The sequence below is a fragment of the Acipenser ruthenus genome, chromosome 43 (genome assembly GCF_902713425.1).
Source record: "Acipenser ruthenus chromosome 43, fAciRut3.2 maternal haplotype, whole genome shotgun sequence".
NCBI lineage: Eukaryota > Metazoa > Chordata > Actinopteri > Acipenseriformes > Acipenseridae > Acipenser > Acipenser ruthenus.
The window spans coordinates 2,220,411-2,240,475 of NC_081231.1; the positions used below are offsets into that span (position 1 = coordinate 2,220,411).

The following is a 20,065-nucleotide window of genomic DNA, read 5'->3' on the forward strand; positions in this document are numbered from 1 at the left end:
TGTAAATCATATGCTTGCTCCTGTGTAATTATATAAGGAATAATGTACACCTGACTTTATATAATAAGGCTGTAATTCCTCCAAGGGGCTTTGGTGACATATAGACCCACAAGAGTGCTAGCTTGAATCCCCAGAACCTCATGATGAAATGAGTCGACTTTATTTGTTGTTCTTCCTCATAAATAATGGCCCATCAGTGCTCGTCGGGTTCCTAGTAGCTGGTTGAAACTTAGTCAAGTCGGGTCTTCAAGGATCCCAGTGATTCAGCATCAACCGCAAGGCTAGGTAACCCATTCCACACTCTGTGTGTCTGTATAAAGAATGTCTTCTACCCTCGATCTCTACCTGATTATCAGCTTGGTCTGCTGGTCCTGGTTTCTGTGCTGCGCCTAAAACATTGACTAGGGTTGGTTTTTTGTCTCTTTTAAACTCCTTTTAAGATTTTAAAGGCTTCAATCAAGTCCCTCGTCCTCGTTCTTTGTTCTAGGCTGAATAGATTCACATCCTTGAAACTATTTTCGTAGCTCATTCCTAAAGCCCTGGGATTAGTCTGGTTTGAAACTGATCTGAGACGAATAGGAAGCGATTTCCCCTTGTACTGTACGTGTTGTGACAAGCCACATAGAAGAAACTGGGATTAATCTGGAGGTGATCTTTCTGAATAAATAGAAAAATAATTTAAAAATATATATATATATAATATCCATTCAGTAATTAATCAATCAATTGATTATTGATCGCCATGACTTGCTTTGCAATCCTTGGCATTCATTGATCAGTTAATTTCCCTAGTGCCGTCTCTGCTGGCGAGCTACCCAGTTACATGTGCTGTCCTTGCACATTGCTGGACTAAAGCTCTCGTTTGTTTTATCAGGAGAAATGGGAGGAACACTCTGATGTTCTTAATAATGTTTTCTTAAGGCATATGTTATATGTACAGTAATGTAGACACATGGTCTCAGTTGTATTTGCTTCTTGCTTTTGAAAAATGTTGCTTGAGAATCTGAGAACTTTTAGGCACCAAGAAACCACTGATTTTATATTGTGATGAAACTTGGTAAGGACGTTCTTTCTATTTTTTTGTGACTGTCCGAATCTGGGTGTCTTTTATAGAGGTTGTCAGTTTAAATTGAGAGAATACAAACAAACCGGACAGCAAACCAGAGCGGCTTTGTTTCTGATGCAGATTGGAAGCATGTACAGTAATTGCCAAACCAGTTTTGCATCACCTAGAATTTAAAAAAAAAAAAACTGTATGAACATATGTAATGAAAGAAACTACAAAATTATTTCACAGTATTATAGTACAGTATTTCACATTTTTTCAATTTTTCTGTTTAGTATATGGAAAACTACAAAGCGGTGTGTAATTCAATATGTTAACGTAACAGTATTCAGCAGGCTTCATTCAACCTTTTGAAGCAAAATGAGTTCTTTCTACAGGGTGATGCAAAACTTTTGGCCAGAGCTGTAGAAGAATGTCGCACAATAGGCTACAGTCTGATGATATTATCGGACTCTGTGTCTAAGTCTCAGTGGCAGTGCTGGTATCACTGGGCTGCTATATTTGCAATGCAAACCTGATTTAACCGGGGGGGGGGGGGGGGGTGTGGCAGTGGGTGTGAAGCTAGACTATTAATGATGGCCGTTAGTGTCGACCACAGACAAACAAGTGTGTGTGTGTGTGTGAGAGAGAGAGAGCGAGAGAGAGACGCGTGCTTGGTGCTTGACAGCAATGTGAAGGATCCATTTGATATTAAGCCTATTCCTGTTTTCAGTATTGAGGCCACCACCTGCAGCCTCAAGTGTATCAAACCTCTTGAAATACCTGATGCAAGTCATTTGATTTAGAAAAAGAAAAGATTATTAGAAACTGAAAACCAATTATACATAAAAAATAAAAAAATAGGTTCAATACAGGGCTTTGTAGTTTTCTACATACTTAACGAAAGACGTACACATTTTAAAATGCGACCTATCAAAATCAAGAAATGCTGTGCTAATTATGGCTCCTGGGAGACATTCCCAATATCATTTTGTAGTTTTTTTTTGATTGCATGATGTTAAATAAAAGATCTAAATTATGTTCGTTTTTTTAATTGTTTCAATCTTGAAATTCTATGTGATGCAAAAATTGCCTGTAGCTTTTAGAATGAGAAATCTACACTAAATGTGATTCAGTACAAAGAATTCATAAACACTGCAAATGTTCATTTGTTTATCAGAGCGATCACACACACGCACGCACGCACACACACGCTTGTCTGCTATTAGGTCTCGCTGACTTTCTGAAACATTGCTGTGATCTGCTACAGAAGGCCTTGAATACTGTGTTCAGTTCTGGTCACCTTGGAGAGAGTCCAGTGAGAGCAGAGACCAGACTAATCCCAGGGCTTAAAGGAATGAGCTGTGAAAATAGGCTGAAAGATGTGAATCTATTTAGCATGGAACAAATAAGAATTAAGGGGAGGGGAGGGGGGGACTTGACTGAAGTATTTTAAATACTCCCCAGAAAACCTGCAGGATTGCGGCTCTCCAGGATCAGGGTTGGCCACCCCTTCTCTAGGGGGTTACCTAGCCATATATTGGACTGCGCTGGGTAGAATCATTTCAGGATCTCAGGGATATTCTGATGACACTCAAAGATGTGCATGTATGCTGTCTGGCCACTTTATTAGGACCTGTCTGTGTCCCTGATTGGGTTTGGCATGGCCCTGGTTTGGGGCGTGTTCTCTTGGTATACCCTGGATCCCTTGATTTACTTCTACAAGGTTGAATTAATGCTTAAGAATTGTTGTGGATCAAGTCCGACAATGTGGCACTAGTACCTAATAAATGATCCCGGGACTTAATGACATGAGCTATGAGGAAAGGTTAAAGGTTAACCCAGGACACTACTTCAGATGTAGCACAGAGAGAATAACAAGAGGAGTCGTTGCGTGCGTGCGTGTGTGTGTGTGTTCCCCTCTGGCAGTATCTAGGGTCACACACTCGGGGTGTCTTCATGTTTGGTACACTGCTGCATTACATCATGTTTAGATTCCTTGCAGGTAAAAATGAACCATTTCACTGCCAAGATCCTTGATAGAAATCTGTTTCTGCTTCACTGAATATCTTGCACTGATGAAGGCACTAGAGCTGAAACGCTGGTCTGCTTGACCCGGTCTCTTCTAGTTTCACTGTAATAATACCACTGATGAAGGCACTAGCTGAAACGCTGGTCTGCTTGACTCGGTCTCTTCTAGTTTTAATAACACTGATGAAGGCATTAGCTGAAACGCTGGTCTGCTTGACTCGGTCTCTTCTAGTTTTAATAACACTGATGAAGGCACTGGCTGAAACGCTGGTCTGCTTGACTCGGTCTCTTCTAGTTTTAATAACACTTTTTTATACAGAGAGTTATAAATGCATGGAATAGCCTACCGGGTGAAGTACGTAAAACAGTGGGAACATTAAAGCCTGGATTCTGTGCTTTTAAATTAGTCCCCCCCCCGTCCCCGTCCCCCCCCCTCCAGTAGGGGAGAATGGCGTGCTAGCAAGGGACGGGCTGAAATGGTCTTTTCTCGTTCCCAAACTTTTCTTCTGTTCTTACGATGGTAGTGGTGGTGATCTCCTGCTTCCCGTTACTGACGGCTCTAATTTTGTGTCCTGCGATGACTGTCGCCGACATGCTTGTGTTTTTTGAAGCAGGATGAAACCGAATACTTCTCCTGGTTTGAAGGGCTCTGAGTGTATGGGCGTGGCTGTTTTCAATGACACACTGAGGTCACTGTCATCTCTCAGATAACCGGTGTGATGTTAGGATAGGGAGGGACTGAGACTGGTCCGACCGGTTTAAAAGGAAATGAGAGAGAATAACAGAGCTACAATAATGACCTGTCATTTCCCTGTGTCCAACCCTGGGTTCCAGAACTCGTATGTTATTTGAACGGCCAGGAGCCAGGAGTTTGAACAATCAGGCCCTTGGTAATTAACTGATTCTTGTCACAGCATGATTAGGTCACACCTGTAGGTTTGTTAATGGGAGCTGTTCATACAGCTGTTGGGAGGGACCATTTATTGAACATCCAACTCCTCATCAAAATAATATACAGCAGTGTGCAGATCAGAAAACCTACAGGTTTGTCATGGATATCCTTTATATACCTGGCTGCATGAAAACCTCTGGGTGGGAGAATTTCAATTTCTGCTCAGTAATTAGTGATACAGAAACAATAGGCATGTGTGTGTGAAAATGTCAGACCACTTTGTGCTTCTTAAAACAACTTCTAAAAAGTCTCCTGCATTTGACCATGTGTGGCTCTGTGTTCCTTTTCTCTTACTATTTTAAATGAATTACATGCATGGCCTGTTTTAAGTCCTCAGTTAAATTAGACAATCCCTAATTTGAATGTTTTTCCAAGCTGGTCGGTTCCAGTGGTTTTGATTTCATCTGCACAACAGAAGCAGTGGGGAGTTCTAATCATGAGCACACGGCTGTAATTCATTGAAGGTAGTTCTGAAACACAGGTCTCACCCTTTCCACCTGTATCCTTACAATTTATACATTCTTGTAATCTCCATTTGGGATGGTGGCGTTTGTAATTGTAAGTGCTATGAGTCCCTCTTGGGAGTGGTTGCGTGCGTGCGTGTGTGTGTGTGTGTGTGTGTGTGTGTGTGTGTGTGTGTGTTCCCCTCTGGCAGTATCTAGGGTCACACACTCAGAGTGTCTTCATGTTTGGTACACTGCTGCATTACATCATTTTTAGATTCCTTGCAGGTAGAAATTAACCATTTCACTGCCAAGATCCCTGATAGAAATCCATTTCTGCTTCACTGAATTTCTTGCACTGATGTAGGCACTAGAGCTGAAACGCTGGTCTGCTTGACTCTGTCTCTTCTAGTTTCACCGCAATAATACCACTGATGAAGGCACTAGCTGAAACGCTGGTCTGCTTGACTCGGTCTCTTCTAGTTTTAATAACACTGATGAAGGCACTAGCTGAAACGCTGGTCTGCTTGACTCGGTCTCTTCTAGTTTTAATAACACTGATGAAGGCACTAGCTGAAACGCTGGTCTGCTTGACTCGGTCTCTTCTAGTTTTAATAACACTGATGAAGGCACTAGCTGAAACGCTGGTCTGCTTGACTCGGTCTCTTCTAGTTTTAATAGCACTGATGAAGGCACTAGAGCCCAAACGCTTGTCTGCTTGACTTATTATCTTCTAGTTTTAACTCAGTAATAGCACTGATGAAGGCACTAGCTGAAACGCTTGTACAGATATTACTACCCTTTGATCAGAGATGCCATTCCCCTTACATAATGCCCTCGGGGATGTTTTGGTTTTGTTCACAAAACATTTCACTGTTATTATCAGATACAGCACACGCACGTGAGGTCTGCTGTCCTTAGTGTTTACAAATAGTAAAAAAAAACTAATAAATTCACAACCATTTCGACTCGAATGAAGACTTGGAGAAAGATTTCTAGTCAACACTTTTATCATTGAATTGAATAAGTTTCTTTTAGCATTTCTAGTGCTTCTAGATATGGGTGGTTACCATCATTCCCAGTATGTTGAAGTTAAACATCTAAGAAACTACACAGACCCTTACAGTATCATGCTACCCTTGCCCCTGAGCGAAAGAACAGAGAACACCTCCCCACTACAAACTACCTTTTAAAGTACTAGCCTGTGTAAATTCAGTTTGTGACTTCGGTCAGACCTGTTTTCCTGTCCCTGTAATTATCATTCCAAGCAGCGACTGGAAACGGAACTGACTGGTAATTGCAACGTTCCCACTGTCTTAATGGACTCATGCATACCCCCCCCCCCCCCCACACACACATATCCTTACCACAAGCTGCTGAGATTTTCATCGTCTAGAGGTGTCTGCCCCTCCCTTTTGTTCGTCACACTTTCCAGTTTTGAACTCCATCTCTGCAAAGATTCACTCAGTGCTGTGGTCTGTCTTCAAAGATGTGTTCTGAGTAATTAAGAAATGATTGCTTCAAATCGCACTCCGAATGGGACCCCCTTTCTGTGTTACTATACCTGGTCCCGTGCAGGCTGGAAAATTAATAAAAAAAGGGGAAACACATTTCCTGACTGGAAAAAAACGTTTTCATTTTTTGTTTTCTTCAGTTCACCGAAGCTGTAGCAGCTCTGAAGCAGTTAAAATAACTGTATAGAATAACACAATCAGATTTTTTTAATTGCAGATCATAACTGTATCAGTTAAACAAACGACTAATCAAGACACAATTGGGACTAACTTTAAAAGGCTCACTTGGCCGGAGGCACTTCCAAGATCAAACTTTCAAAAACTAGACCGGATCCAGGAAGTGAAACAGAATTATTCACGCACCCGCACCAATATTGTATTTCTGAATGGTCCAGTGGTTAAAGAAAAGGGCTTGTAACCAGGAGGTCCCTTGTTCAAATCCCACCTCAGCCACTCACTCATTGTGTGACCCTGAGCAAGTCACTTCACCTCCTTGTGCTCCGTCTTTCGGGTGAGACGTAATTGTAAGTGACTCTGCAGCTGATGCATAGTTCACACACCCTAGTCTCTGTAAGTTGCCTTGGATAAAGGCGTCTGCTAAATAAGATAATAATAATAATAATAATAATAATAATAATAATAATAATAATAATAATAATAATAATAATAATAATAAACTGCCCTGTTTGGTAGAGTTGAACAGATAGATTGAACAGATAGATTTGTCATTGGCCCTCAGCCAACCAGAGCCACAGTCCTTTACCCTTTCAGGCGCTGTTCATGTGAAGAGTCACAGACCCCGACAGTGCGCTTCACTGTACAGTTCTGTGAGCGTCCTTTCACGGGCTAGGATGAAGGCTGTTAGCACCGCCCTGCAGGTCCAGTGTGCCTAACAGAACATAAACAACCAATCACAGAACACGCAGTGCAGTGGCCACGCCCCCCTACTCGCTCCGCAGTTCTGAGAGCTCTCAGCTGTCAGTCTCGCACCCAGCAACGCAACACAGACGCTCACCGTGAAAATATCTCGTCTTTAACCCAGGATTTGCACATCACAGGAGAGTAGAAGTGAGTAAACTCTGTATCCCTTATATGAGAAGGGGCTAAACGATACATTGCCCAAATTAAAAGTGGGTAAAACGCAATTGTACAGCAGCTGAGGATTTATTTCATATTCAATATGCTGCCTTTTACACAAACCCCATATTATTATTATTATTATTATTATTATTATTATTTATAAGGCGTCTGCTAAATAAACAAATAATAATAATAATTACTCAGCTGTCAACCTGCTCAGCACACTGCTGCAGTTTTGTAAAAAAAATCAAAAACACTTTTCTTAGGACGTTTTTAACAGCTCTGGCTCCCTCCAATATTGATCGGTCGCCAATGTGATGAATTGAAAGTTTAAACGTTTCTAAGACACCCGAATGAATATAATGGGCAGGATTGGGTCAGCCAGTCATTACTTCATCACCGTGAGGAATAAGAGCTTTAAACAGGATATGTTAACTTACAGCCGGATCTAGCATTATCCAATGTTTACCCTTTATGATTTTTTAAAATATTTTTACAGCCTGTAATAAACTACTGTGTTGACTGGCGTAACCCTAGGATATTTATACATTTTCAGTGGCTGTAGTCTGTTGTTGTTTTGCTCTGAATGCATCTGGTTCAGAATGGCTGTGGTTTTGAATAGTGTGTTTGGGAGGTTCTGGGTGTGTCACTAACTGTCTTTGTGAGTCTGTGTTCACAGCTGCCTGCCTGCCTGTGGTTAGTTTAAAGTGAAGCCTTGCTCGCTACAGTCATATGATCCTTTGTTTTGTCATCACATGAGGATCCTTGTGTTTACAGTACCACTGGCCCGGCTCAATTGCCTGAGCCTTCAAGATTTGAATTCAAGAATAAAAATCATTCATTATTAGTACTGAGTTGTTAGAACAGGAATTCAAATTCGATTTCTCTTTCATTTTGAGTTTAGAAATACAAAACGTAGTGATAAATTCAGTGACAAATGTTTAGAAGCCTTTTTTCAATGTCAAAGACGTTTGTTGTGTATTAAAAGTTGCTTTTAGTATTTCTAAATTTAGCATTATTGAGTGTTTAATAGTTCTGGACTCTTTCATTAAGTTTATCTTAAACTTTAGGATCAACTTTAGTATTCAACATGTTTTAAGATCTATACTTTAACTTACTAGGAATGTTTGTAAGTTATGTTTTTTTGTTTATGACTGTAAGTCGCCCTGGATAAGGGCGTCTGCTAAGAAATAAATAATAATAATAAAAAAATAATAATAATAATAATAATAATAATAATAATATGGGGTTTGTGTAAAAGATAGCATATTGAATATGAAATAAGTCCTCTGTCGCTGTACACTTGAGTTTACCCACTTTATCTTACTCGCTTCTACTCTCCTGTGATGTGCAAATCCTGGGTTAAAGACGAGACATTTTCACGGTGAGCGTCTGTGTTGCGTTGCTGGGTGCGAGACTGACAGCTGAGAGCTCTCAGAACTGCGGAGCGAGTAGGGGGGCGTGGCCACTGCACTGCGTGTTCTGTGATTGGTTGTTTATGTTCTGTTAGGCACACTGGACCTGCAGGGTGGTGCTAACAGCCTTCATCCTAGCCCGTGAAAGGACGCTCACAGAACTGTACAGTGAAGCGCACTGTCAGGGTCTGTGACTCTTCACATGAACAGCGCCTGAAAGGGTAAAGGACTGTGGCTCTGGTTGGCTGAGGGCCAATGACAAATCTATCTGTTCATGTCTGTTCAATCTATCTGTTCAACTCTACCAAACAGGGCAGTTTATTATTATTATTATTATTATTATTATTATTATTATTATTATTATTATTATTATTATTATTATTATTATTATTTGTTTATTTAGCAGACGCCTTTATCCAAGGCGACTTACAGAGACCAGGGTGTGTGAACTATGCATCAGCTGCAGAGTCACTTACAACTACGTCTCACCCGAAAGACGGAGCACAAGGAGGTTAAGTGACTTGCTCAGGATCACACAATGAGTCAGTGGCTGAGGTGGGATTTGAACCGGGGACTTCCTGGTTGCAAGCCCTTTTCTTTAACCACCAGGTTAATCAAATCGGCTGACGTTTTATATAACAAGGTTGTGTGGTGCTCTCGTCAGCGTCAAACACACAACAGGAAGTTGGAAAGCCATGTCTTTGACAGAACGCGGAGAGTCTATCTTTGTAAGTCCGATGTATGTGTAAGCACTAACTTCAGCCCCTAAAGCACTTTACTTTTAAACAAAGGACTGTGTTTCGCCCCTGGAAGGGAATCATTTGACTTATGAAAGGCTTCATTTTTTTTAATTGTATCATCGATTCTGTAGTACCGTGATGCATTGTTAGTATACACAATTGCAAGTTGCAGGTGTTTCATTTTAGCTATCAAATGAATGAGTTTTTCACTTTTGTTGAATAGCAAAAATAAGTATTTTTTCATGGGTAAGAATATAAACCGGCTATTCTTTACATTAACATATAAGGAGTTGTATGCAGATGTATACAATAATACCTGTTTCTTTAAATGTTCGATATGCATGTTTTCAATGCTTCGCTCCTTCTGATGGCAAGATTCTTCACGCAAGGTGTGGTCGATATGATACCATCGGGAACGCACTACAGTTCAGGGGTGGTGCGTCCGCATACGTGGCCAGAGCTGGCTTAGATCGGGGAGCTCAAATTAATCTTCTAATCTGATTGTCTCGAAGCCGGCTCAGGTTCGAGGTGCAGGTGTAAACACACTATATGCAACTCGTTCCTTCACAGTTTTGCCTCCTCTTAGTTTTATGATTTGTGTTTTGAGGTTAGAGATGAAAAGAGAACTCCACATTAGCACTTTAGAAAACTTTTTGTCGTTTGTTGCCGCGCTCCAGTCAGCCGGCTTCACAATGCATTCCAGGGTTTAGAGGCGAGAGCTCTCCTTGCAACCGTGTGGACCAGCAATACGAACAAGGTCCATCTCATTGTCTGGGAAAACAACCCCAGGGTCTCAGGAATGAGATCAGTGCGTTTCAAACCAGCAGGTAGTGATCCTCCTGGAAATACACAGAGACATGGTATAAATGTTAATTTTCTGAACTAATCTTCTTTGTTTCCTCTTTGTGTAATTAAGTCATCAAATCTGTTTTTTTGTTGTTGTTTCTTTTTTAAAGTTTAACCTTCAAAAGAACACATTTTCTGTAATTATCTCCCTCGAGGTGTTCTTTTGAAAGTCAAAGCACGCCTGTGGCCTCAAGAAAGCTCTTATGTCACGTTTACCTTTTGAAGTACATTTGATACACCAGAGTGTGACCATCAACCTGTCCCCCTGCAGCAGTCTGCCCCTAGTGGCTGGAAGAAATACTACACAGAACAAATGTTTTATATCCACTGGTGTCTGTGTTGCAAGGGGGAAGGGTTAATGGTTACACTCTGGTGTGCATAGGTCCCAAGTTTCAACTAGAATGCTGGTCCAGACTATTTGTGGGGGGATGGGGGTTCGGGAAAACATTTTGGACAATGATTAATCTGACCTGAATTATTAATTCCATTTTGAATCCATAAAAGTAAAAAAAAAACAACATTGTTTCATTTTAAAAAGATCTGCAATTTGAATTAAGACCCTATCAGTGAATGGAGTGTACATACCATCATGTGCTGATAATGACAAAGTGCAGGTTTTTACATAAACCCAAGCAGTGGTCTTTACATAAGGTTTAGTTTGAGGGTCTGAAGGTTTTAATGTCACTTGGGTGGTGTGGGTGTAGCAGCTGTACAGAGAGATGTGGGAGAGATATATTGAGGCTGCAGGAGAGAAAAAAATGATGTGATGACTAAAACAGAAAATTATAGAGTAAATTAACTTTGAAGTTTGAATTTATTATTATTGTGTGTTTTTTTAAAATGTTTTTAAAGTGCATTAGACCGTATATACATTCATGGTTCTTGAGGCGAGGCTTTTAATAGCCCTGAATGGAGCAGCTCTTCAAGAATAAGCATGTTATTTTATGAGGAAGTTACATCACAAGAGCTGGGTAACCAATCTGTTCTGGTTGAATAACTAAGAATTACAAAATCTGCACTGTTGGGTTGAAGCTATGAGAATCGAACAGAAGTGGAGCTGACTAGAATTACTGGTTACTTGAATCAACGGCTGTTGTGATCAATGTTCCCGATCCCTTTGCTATTCATACAAAATTTACTGCTGCGTCGAATCAACATTCAGTTAAAAAGTCATGTTTTTGATGTTTTATTGTATATTTATCACCATAACCAATTATGCGAGCTTCGTTTTAAGCGTTCGTTGATCGTTTTAATTGCCCTGGTGCACTGTATTGTGCCACAGCTTGCTAAACTGTTTTTAGTTTGTATTTGAGAACTGTCCAGTGAAAAATTGCTTTTCTAATAATGTTTTCTCAAGGCATACATTATAGTAATAACATGCAAATGTATGTTTCTATTTTATTTATTTGCTTGGTGCTTTATAAATGCTCTCGATCCATTGATTTTATTGGGGAATCGCTTGTGTTTTGCACGTCCTACTTATTTGCTTAGAATATAAAACTAGATTTCATCAGATTTGACTGTACGGTGTCTGACAGGGATTCAAACTCACACTAGCCCTGCTCCCAGTCCTGCGTCTCAGAATCCGATTAAGAATACCTTCTCAAGAAGCAGGAGTTGTTAAATGCATTGTCCCTCCCTTCTAGCTGCATGAACAGCTCCTATTAGTTCCTGCTACTCATGCTGTGATGAGATCATTCACATTTACCAGGGGTCTGCTTGTTCAAACTCCTGACACCTGCTCATCTAAATGAATACACCTGAACAAGGTGAGCTCTGAATCCCAGGGCGGGGTGCAAGGCTAGAGTTTTAAGCCCTGGTGAAACCTGTAAGCGAGATTCTTGTTTCTTGGGGATCTCGTCCTTTAATGAACATTTTGTGTTTTTTCTCTCAGATGAACGCGAGGCTGTCCAGAAGAAGACCTTTAACAAATGGGTGAATTCTCACCTGGCCAGAGTGAGCTGTCGAATCGGGGACCTCTACACTGACCTGCGTGATGGCCGCATGCTGATCCGCCTGCTGGAGGTGCTGTCCGGAGAGCAGCTGGTCAGTATTGAAGCTCAGTGCTGGACTCATTCACAGGGGATCAAATCGTTTTGGAAAATTGCTGCTAAAATATTTTTGAAAGTTTAGCACCAAAGAGCCTACTGGTGCTGCCCTAATCAAGCCTCTGCTTCATCGCTTCCCACACGACACAAACTTTCTCTCCTGTGGATGTGGATGAGTGTGGGTGGGTCATGTGAGTAGTCCACACCCAATAAGAAACTATCAGCTAAGGAATAAAAAATGAAACCTGCCCACTGGCGCCAGAATGTAATGTTGCTGCCACTGTGTGAGGGTACCCTGGGGCTAGAATCCGCTTATCAAACTGCTCATATTTCTTACAGAAGTGATCATGTGCTGCTAGCATCTTAACAATGAGGGGACCGAGCTCAATCTGCACCTCACTGCTCAGGGAAGGGTTTTCACCCCAGTGTTCATCAACAGACTGGTTGTGAGACTTCTCTTTCGCTGGGCGTGTGCCACATGCTGTATAATATCTGGCACCCCTGCAACTGTGGGACCTGTGAGACAGTAACTGGAAAAGCCTCATACAGTTTTTTTCAGGAGCAGGGCTAGTGATGGAGAAGCCAGTGAGTGTTGGAATACAGTAGTCGGCCAGTAAGCAAAGTAATTAATAATCTCGGCTGAAAGTTTGAGAACCCCTGCTTTTCAAGTTGAACATTTTTTTGGAAGATTGTGTTAGGGGTGACTTGATTGAAGCCTTAAAAATCTTAAAAGGGGTTAAAAAAAAAAGATAAAATAAAAATGAAACAACCCTAGTCAATACTTTAGTGACGGCACAGAAACCAGGATTAGAGCACAGTGTGGAAATGAAGTGGAGACTCAGGACAGAGGGTAGGAGACGCTTCTTCACACAGAGAGTGGTGAGGGGATGGAATGGGTTACCTAGTCATGTTGTCGAGGCAGAATCACTGGGATCCTTTAAGACCCGACTTGACAAAGTTCCGAGATCAGTCCGTTGCAAGGAGCCGGACGAGCTCGGATTGACTGAACGGCTGTTGTTTGTAATATTCCCCCGTGTCCTTGTGTTCTCTCTCTAGCCCAAGCCCACGAAGGGTCGCATGCGGATCCACTGCCTGGAGAATGTCGACAAGGCCCTGCAGTTTTTGAAGGAGCAGAAAGTTCACCTGGAGAACATGGGCTCACATGACATAGTCGACGGCAACCACAGGCTCACGCTGGGACTAATCTGGACCATCATCCTCCGTTTCCAGGTACACAGACCCCCCCACACTCCCACCTCCTGTATGCACCCCATCCCCCCAGTGCTTAAGTAAACTACAGCATTTGTTAAGCCTTCCAGAGTAATCAAGGGATCCAGGGTATACAAGGAGAACACACCTTACACCTGGGCCATGCCAAACCCAATCAGGGAGACAGACAGGTCCTAATAAAGTGGCCAGGCTGTATATATATGCCCATTTTGTATTTATTCTGTGTTGGGATAGAACATTGAAACTATAATATATCCTTGGGGTTCTGTAGAGTTGCTTTGTGCAGAGTTGCAGTCATTTCCATTCGGTTTCTCTTTAGTTAGTAGGAGTGTTGTATTGTTTCATGCTTCAGGTATGTTGAGAGATATTCCTGACTGTCTCTGTCTGTCTGTCTGTCTGTCTGTCCACAGATTCAGGACATCAGTGTGGAGACAGAAGACAACAAGGAGAGGAAATCTGCCAAGGATGCCCTGCTGCTGTGGTGTCAAATGAAGACTGCGGGGTGAGAGAGCTGAGAATGGAGGGAGAGAGAGTGGAGAATGGAGGGAGAGAAAGCTGAGGATGGAGGGAGAGAGAGTGTGGAGAATGGAGGGGGAGAGAGGAGAATGGACAGAGAGAGAGAGTGGAGAATGGAGGGAGAGAGCGAGAGAGAGTTGAGAATGGAGGGAGAGAGAACTGAGGATGGAGGGGGAGAGACAGAGTGAGAGGGAGAGAGTGGAGATGGAGAAAGCGAGAGAGAGCTGAGAATGGGGTGAACTAGAATGGAGGGAGAGAGAGCTGAGAATACTGTATTGGTACTTAAAGGTTTAATCTTGTTTTGTGTTTCGTTTTTCTTGCAGCTATCCCAACGTGAATGTGCACAACTTCACAACCAGCTGGCGAGACGGCCTGGCGTTCAGCGCGATCGTTCACAAGCACAGGTGAGCGCGAGGTCACGGCTCTCAGAAGTCTGGTTGCCATAGAGATGTCTATACATACTGGCAAACTAAATACATTCAACGACAAAGGTTTTGACTAACAGTCTTTTTTTAATGTCTTGACCTTTTGACCTAATTTGTCTCCATTTGGGGATGACCCATGGAGACCCCTAGGAATCTGGAAGCCAAGTTGACTACTGATGAAGGCTGCGGTCGAAACGTCTGCCTGCTTGACTCATTTTCTTATTGTTTTACTTTAGAGTCATTTTAAAGCATGTTGTGCTATAGTATGAACTTGTATTTGTGTTTTAAACACAAGCAAAAGACTACAGGTTCATGAGTTGATGTTTGGTTAATTATTAAAGTAAGTCTTTCAAGTCAGTGAACTGTAGTCTCAAAGCTATCAGACAATATACATTTTTTTTCTCTTAAAACAAATAATAATATAACTAAAGACTACTTGCATTTTTACCATGGTTCAGAATTTTATTCCAGTTACTGTGTGTAAGCTACTAGCTCAGTATTGCAGTGTACCTCACCTGAATTCTCTCTCTCTCTCTCTCTCTCTCTTTCACTCCCTCTCTCTCTTTCTCTCAGGTCGGACCTAATTGAGTTTGACACTCTGAAGAGGTCTAATGCTCACTATAACCTCCAGAACGCTTTCAATGTGGCTGAGAAGGAGCTGGGCCTGACCAAACTACTGGACCCAGAGGGTAAGACTGCATTCGGACTGAAGCCACGCACGCACGCACGCACACACACACACGCTTACACGCTTAATCCTGTAAAGCAAAATCCTGTTTTGAAATCCCAGGACATGTACTAGGGCAGGGGTGATGGGGGGCTTCTTTACCATCAACGCATGGTTTCCAAAAGAGACGATGATGTATCTATATCATATCCTGATGTAACTTTCACTATTATCTGCTGTATTATTGAATTGTGGTTTGTCACACTTGAGAATTATTGTATTTCTTGTTCTTATTGTATGACTTATATTGTAACACTTCAATGTATTTGTATTTGCTTGCGATTGTAAGTCGCCCTGGATAAGGGCGTCTGCTAAGAAATAAATAATAATAATAATAATAATAATCTATGACTTTCCAAATTAATAACTATTAGTGCCATTGTTTTTGCTAGAACATTACTATATTTTATAGGCTTACATTTTCTACTTAATAAACCAATCATTAAATCAGATAAAGGCACAATTACTCAGAAAAGGTCTTGATTGCTGCCTGGGAGTCTATATAATCCATCATTGTTTAATTAAACAGAACCCTTCATAAAGGCTGTTCAGTCTGGCGAAGGCATGCATTGGCCATAACAACTTTATTGTCTACATAATGTAATTAAGGGAGTCCTATGAGAAATGAATATTGTAATGAAACCATATGCAGTTTAACCATTGACGGTTATTAAAGGGTTTGGTGTATCGATGCATTGTCCCAGGCTTCATGTGCTGTATACAGCAGTGTGGAGTAGTGGTTAGGGCTCTGGACTCTTGACCGGAGGGTTGTGGGTTCAATCCCCAGTGGGGGACACTGCTGTTGTACCCTTGAGCAAGGTACTTTACCTAGATTGCGCCAGTAAAAACCCAACTGTATAAATGGGTAATTGTATGTAAAAAATAATGTGATATCTGTATAATGTGAAATATTGTAACAATTGTAAGTCGCCCTGGATAAGGGCGTCTGCTAAGAAATAAATAATAATAATAATAATAATAATAATACAGGACATTATACTTGACTTTGATTCAGACAGATTTGATTAGTCAGGAAATGAAGAGAGGAGAGAGGCAAACTGAAGTACTCTCTCTCTCTCTCTCTCTCTCTCTCTCACCCTCACCCTCTCTCTCTCTCTCTCTCTCCCTCTCTCTAGATGTCAATGTGGACCAGCCGGATGAGAAGTCTATTATCACCTATGTTGCCACCTACTACCACTACTTCTCTAAGATGAAGGCTCTAGCTGTGGAAGGCAAGAGAATTGGAAAGGTAGGTTTGCATCCTGGCTCTCCAAGCTCATTGTTGGGGAGCAGTGACCCTGGCGCTGGGCTCTCCTCACCGCTCTACAGCGGCCCCTACTGGCCAGGTGAGCTCAAACACCCGCAGGGCTTGTCCTCCAGGGGGCGGTAGCTCACATCCGCTTTGGAGCCGGGGTGTAAGGAGACTGGGGATAGGTTGAATAGCGTGTCTCTATGTGTGTCTTCTCAGGTGCTGGACTACGTCCTGGAGTCTGATAAGCTGATCGAGAAGTACGAGACCCTGGCTTCAGACCTGCTGCAGTGGATTGAACACACCATCATCACGCTCAATGACAGACAGCTGGCCAACTCGCTGAGCGGAGTACAGAACCAGCTGCAGGCTTTCAACACCTACAGGACTGTGGAGAAACCACCCAAGTGAGTGCAACGCATGGCTCTCTCTCTCTCTGGGTCCAGAAACAGTTTGGGAACGAGAAAAGGCCGATGTTATCGGTGTTTTAGATCCTACTACATCACTTGGTAGGCTGTTCCATGCGTTTATAACTCTCTGTGTCGCAAAGTGCTTCCTACCTTCTGTTCTAAACTCTACTCCTCTTCCATTCATGCCCTCTTGCTCTTCTTTCTGTGCTGAATTTGAAGTCGTGTCTTGGGTTGACTTTATCAAGACCATTTATGATTTTCTCAGCTCATTGTGTAATAATGTTTACATGCCTGTTTCAGTTATTATTAATTTCTTAGCAGACGCCCTTATCCAGGGCGACTTACAATTGTTACAAGATATCACATTATTTTACATACAAGTACATTATTTTTACATACAATTACCCATTTATACAGTTGGGTTTTTACTGGAGCAATCTAGGTAAAGTACCTTGCTCAAGGGTACAGCAGCAGAGTCCCCCATCTGGGATTGAACCCACGACCCTCCGGTCAAGAGTCCAGAGTCCTAACCACTACTCCACACTGCAGTTGTATTGAAGAGACTACACATTACCCATGGGATATTGCATGAGGACGCTGGTTGCTGATTGCTCCTTCGCACCCTGTGCGTTCTTGACTCGCAGTGTCTCTTGCAGGGCACCAATCCGTTTTCTTTCATCTTGTCTGCAGGTTCACAGAGAAGGGCAACCTGGAGGTGCTTCTCTTCACCATTCAGAGTAAAATGAGAGCCAACAACCAGAAAGTGTACATCCCGCGTGAGGGCAAGCTCATCTCCGACATCAACAAGGTATCGCTCCCCTTTTGAGGTGTTCCTGCTGACCTTCCATAGCACCATTGCGAAAATTCCATCTCATAGTAAAATAACCAATATCTTTCTGTTGCATCATAAATATTCCTGTTTTCAACAGAGACTATATATATATTTTGTATGCTCCTATTACTTTATTTTCTGTTTGGTTCCTATTGCAAATGCATGTACAGCATTTATTTTTGTTGCTAAGTCTACGTTCAGGTGCTTTGACTGTGAGTTCAGGAGCTGCTCTTCAGTTCTAGTTGTCTGTCCATAGACATGTGGATCCTAGGCTCGATCAGTCAAAGTGTCTTTACAGAAGTAAAAGACAGCGCCATCTAGTGGTCTGTCACTTTGGGTCAAGTTTGTTTTTCTGGCAATACACTGTGGTGCACTCCCATTCATTATTATTATTATTATTATTATTATTATTATTTATTTCTTAGCAGACACCCTTATCCAGGGCGACTTACAGTCGTAAACAAAAATACATTTCAAGGATCACAGTACAAGTAATAATACAGTTAAGAGCAAGATAAATACGATGACTTTGATTCTAGCAAGTACAAGAATGACAAAATACGATTCAATAACGGAGCAGATAACAGTGTCAGTGATAGTTGCATCAGGATATAATTAAATACAAAATACTACAGATTAAATAACACTTGTGACAGATTACAGTACTCTAAAGTACAGGATTAAATGCAGTAAAATAGGGAGCAGATAAGAGCAAGTAAAGCGCATTTAAGGAAGAGTGATAAGGGTCCAGAGGGAAAAGAGGATTTTCTACAGGTGCTGTCTGAAGAGGTGAGTCTTGAGGAGGCGCTGGAAGGTGATCAGGGACTGGGCAGTCCTGACATCTGTAGGGTCATTCCACCACTGCGGGGCGAGGGTGGAGAAGGAGCGGGCTCGGGAGGCAGGGGAGCGTAGAGGAGGTAGAGCCAGTCTTCTAGTGCAGGAGGAGCGGAGAGGTCGAGTGGGGGTGTAGGGAGAGATGAGGGTCTGGAGGTAGCTGGGTGCAGTCTGGTCAAGGCATCTTTTCTTTATTGGACCCCGATGTACAGTTTCGAAAGAAGCACATGTTCAAACAAAATGTATTTTCGTTTTAATACATGATATCTGGCTTGGGATCAGTAGAATTGGACAGAAGATTCTTGTTCAGTTTTCTCTCCGTCTCCCCCCCTCTAGGGCTGGGAGCGCCTGGAGAAAGCCGAACACGAGCGGGAGCTGGCCCTTCGTAACGAGCTGATTCGCCAGGAGAAGCTGGAACAGCTGGCTGCCCGGTTTGACCGCAAGGCAGCGATGAGGGAGACGTGGCTGAGTGAGAACCAGAGACTGGTGTCCCAGGTGAGCTTCAAACAGCCTCCAGCACCCCAAAATCACAGCCTTTCACCCCAACTCTCTTGCAGCTTGCTTCCTCGTCTTGTGATTCTGTTTTTAGGCAGAGTCCCGGAGCTGCAGCTTCGCTTAGCAGAGTGACAGCACCTTGTTTTGCATTCAATGTGCAGCGCAACATGTTTAGTTTTGCTTGGATATTTATAGTCTTTTCACTCTGCTAAACAGCCACTTTCATGAGATCATCTGTGTATCTTGCCTCTTTAAACTCCCAGTCCTTTGATGTTTTTAATGTCCTTTTCCACTGGGACATCGCTAGTTTGTCTTCCTTGCGTCAAAACGGTTGTTGTTGCACGTGTGAATTATCTGTACATAATTCAACTGTCCGCTCAGCCTAATCCAGTCCAGGCGCCACCTAGCCCCGGTCACCTCGTTCAGGAGGTCACCTCGTTCAGTATGTCTGCAAGAGAGAGGACTCTTCAAGACACAGCAGTTTGCCCGGTTTCTCAAGACACACAGTTTAATTAATCCAGTTACATTTCCAATACACGTTCATGTATTATGTATTATTATCTTATTCAGGGAATCTGTCCCACATTATTCAGCAGGTTTCATTCGACTTTATGAAGCAAAATGTGTTCATTCTATAGGGTGATGCAAAACTTCTGGCTATAGCCAAAGTGAAATGCAACATTACCTTGAAGTCATGAGCACACAGCTAGAAACTCTAGGGACATTGATTTTCAAATGCCACACAAGAGAGAGAGAGAGAGAGATGTGGATGAAGGTGTGCTTCAATGTCAGCACTAGGGAGTGTTGAGTGTCACTAGTCCTAAAGGAGATGGCTGTGTGTGTTTTTCAGGATAATTTCGGAGTGGACTTGGGCGCGGTGGAGGCAGCCACGCGGAAGCACGAGGCCATCGAGACGGATATCGGCGCGTACAGCGAGCGCGTGGCGGCCGTGGCAGCCGTGGCCAGGGAGCTGGAGGCGGAGCGTTACCACGACGTGCGCAGGGTGCTGGCACGCAGAGACAACGTGCTGAGACTCTGGGAGTATCTGAGAGAGCTGCTGGCCGCACGCAGGGAGAGAATGCACAGGAACCTGGACCTGCAGAGAGTCATGCAGGAGATGAGCTACATCATGGACTGGATGGGAGACATGAAGGTACTGAGGCAGGGAGGGAGGGAGGGAGGAGTGTGTGTGTGTGTGAGAGATGAGCTACATCATGTGCAGCATAGACTTGA

At 42.6% G+C, this 20,065-nt stretch overlaps 1 protein-coding gene across 4 annotated transcripts in view; it reads left to right on the plus strand.

Moving 5' to 3' along the window:
* LOC131709467 (spectrin beta chain, non-erythrocytic 1-like) overlaps window positions 1-20,065 on the plus strand; it is an 81,629-nt gene that overhangs the window by 28,161 nt on the left and 33,403 nt on the right. For all 4 annotated transcript variants that reach the window (XM_059012099.1, XM_059012103.1, XM_059012102.1 and 1 more), the window contains 10 exons: window positions 11,961-12,112; window positions 13,171-13,344; window positions 13,755-13,846; window positions 14,184-14,264; window positions 14,859-14,974; window positions 16,149-16,261; window positions 16,481-16,668; window positions 17,362-17,479; window positions 18,674-18,832; window positions 19,683-19,985. In XM_059012099.1, the coding sequence (XP_058868082.1) occupies window positions 11,961-12,112; window positions 13,171-13,344; window positions 13,755-13,846; window positions 14,184-14,264; window positions 14,859-14,974; window positions 16,149-16,261; window positions 16,481-16,668; window positions 17,362-17,479; window positions 18,674-18,832; window positions 19,683-19,985 (1,496 nt within the window). The remainder of the gene's footprint in view (window positions 1-11,960; window positions 12,113-13,170; window positions 13,345-13,754; window positions 13,847-14,183; window positions 14,265-14,858; window positions 14,975-16,148; window positions 16,262-16,480; window positions 16,669-17,361; window positions 17,480-18,673; window positions 18,833-19,682; window positions 19,986-20,065) is intronic.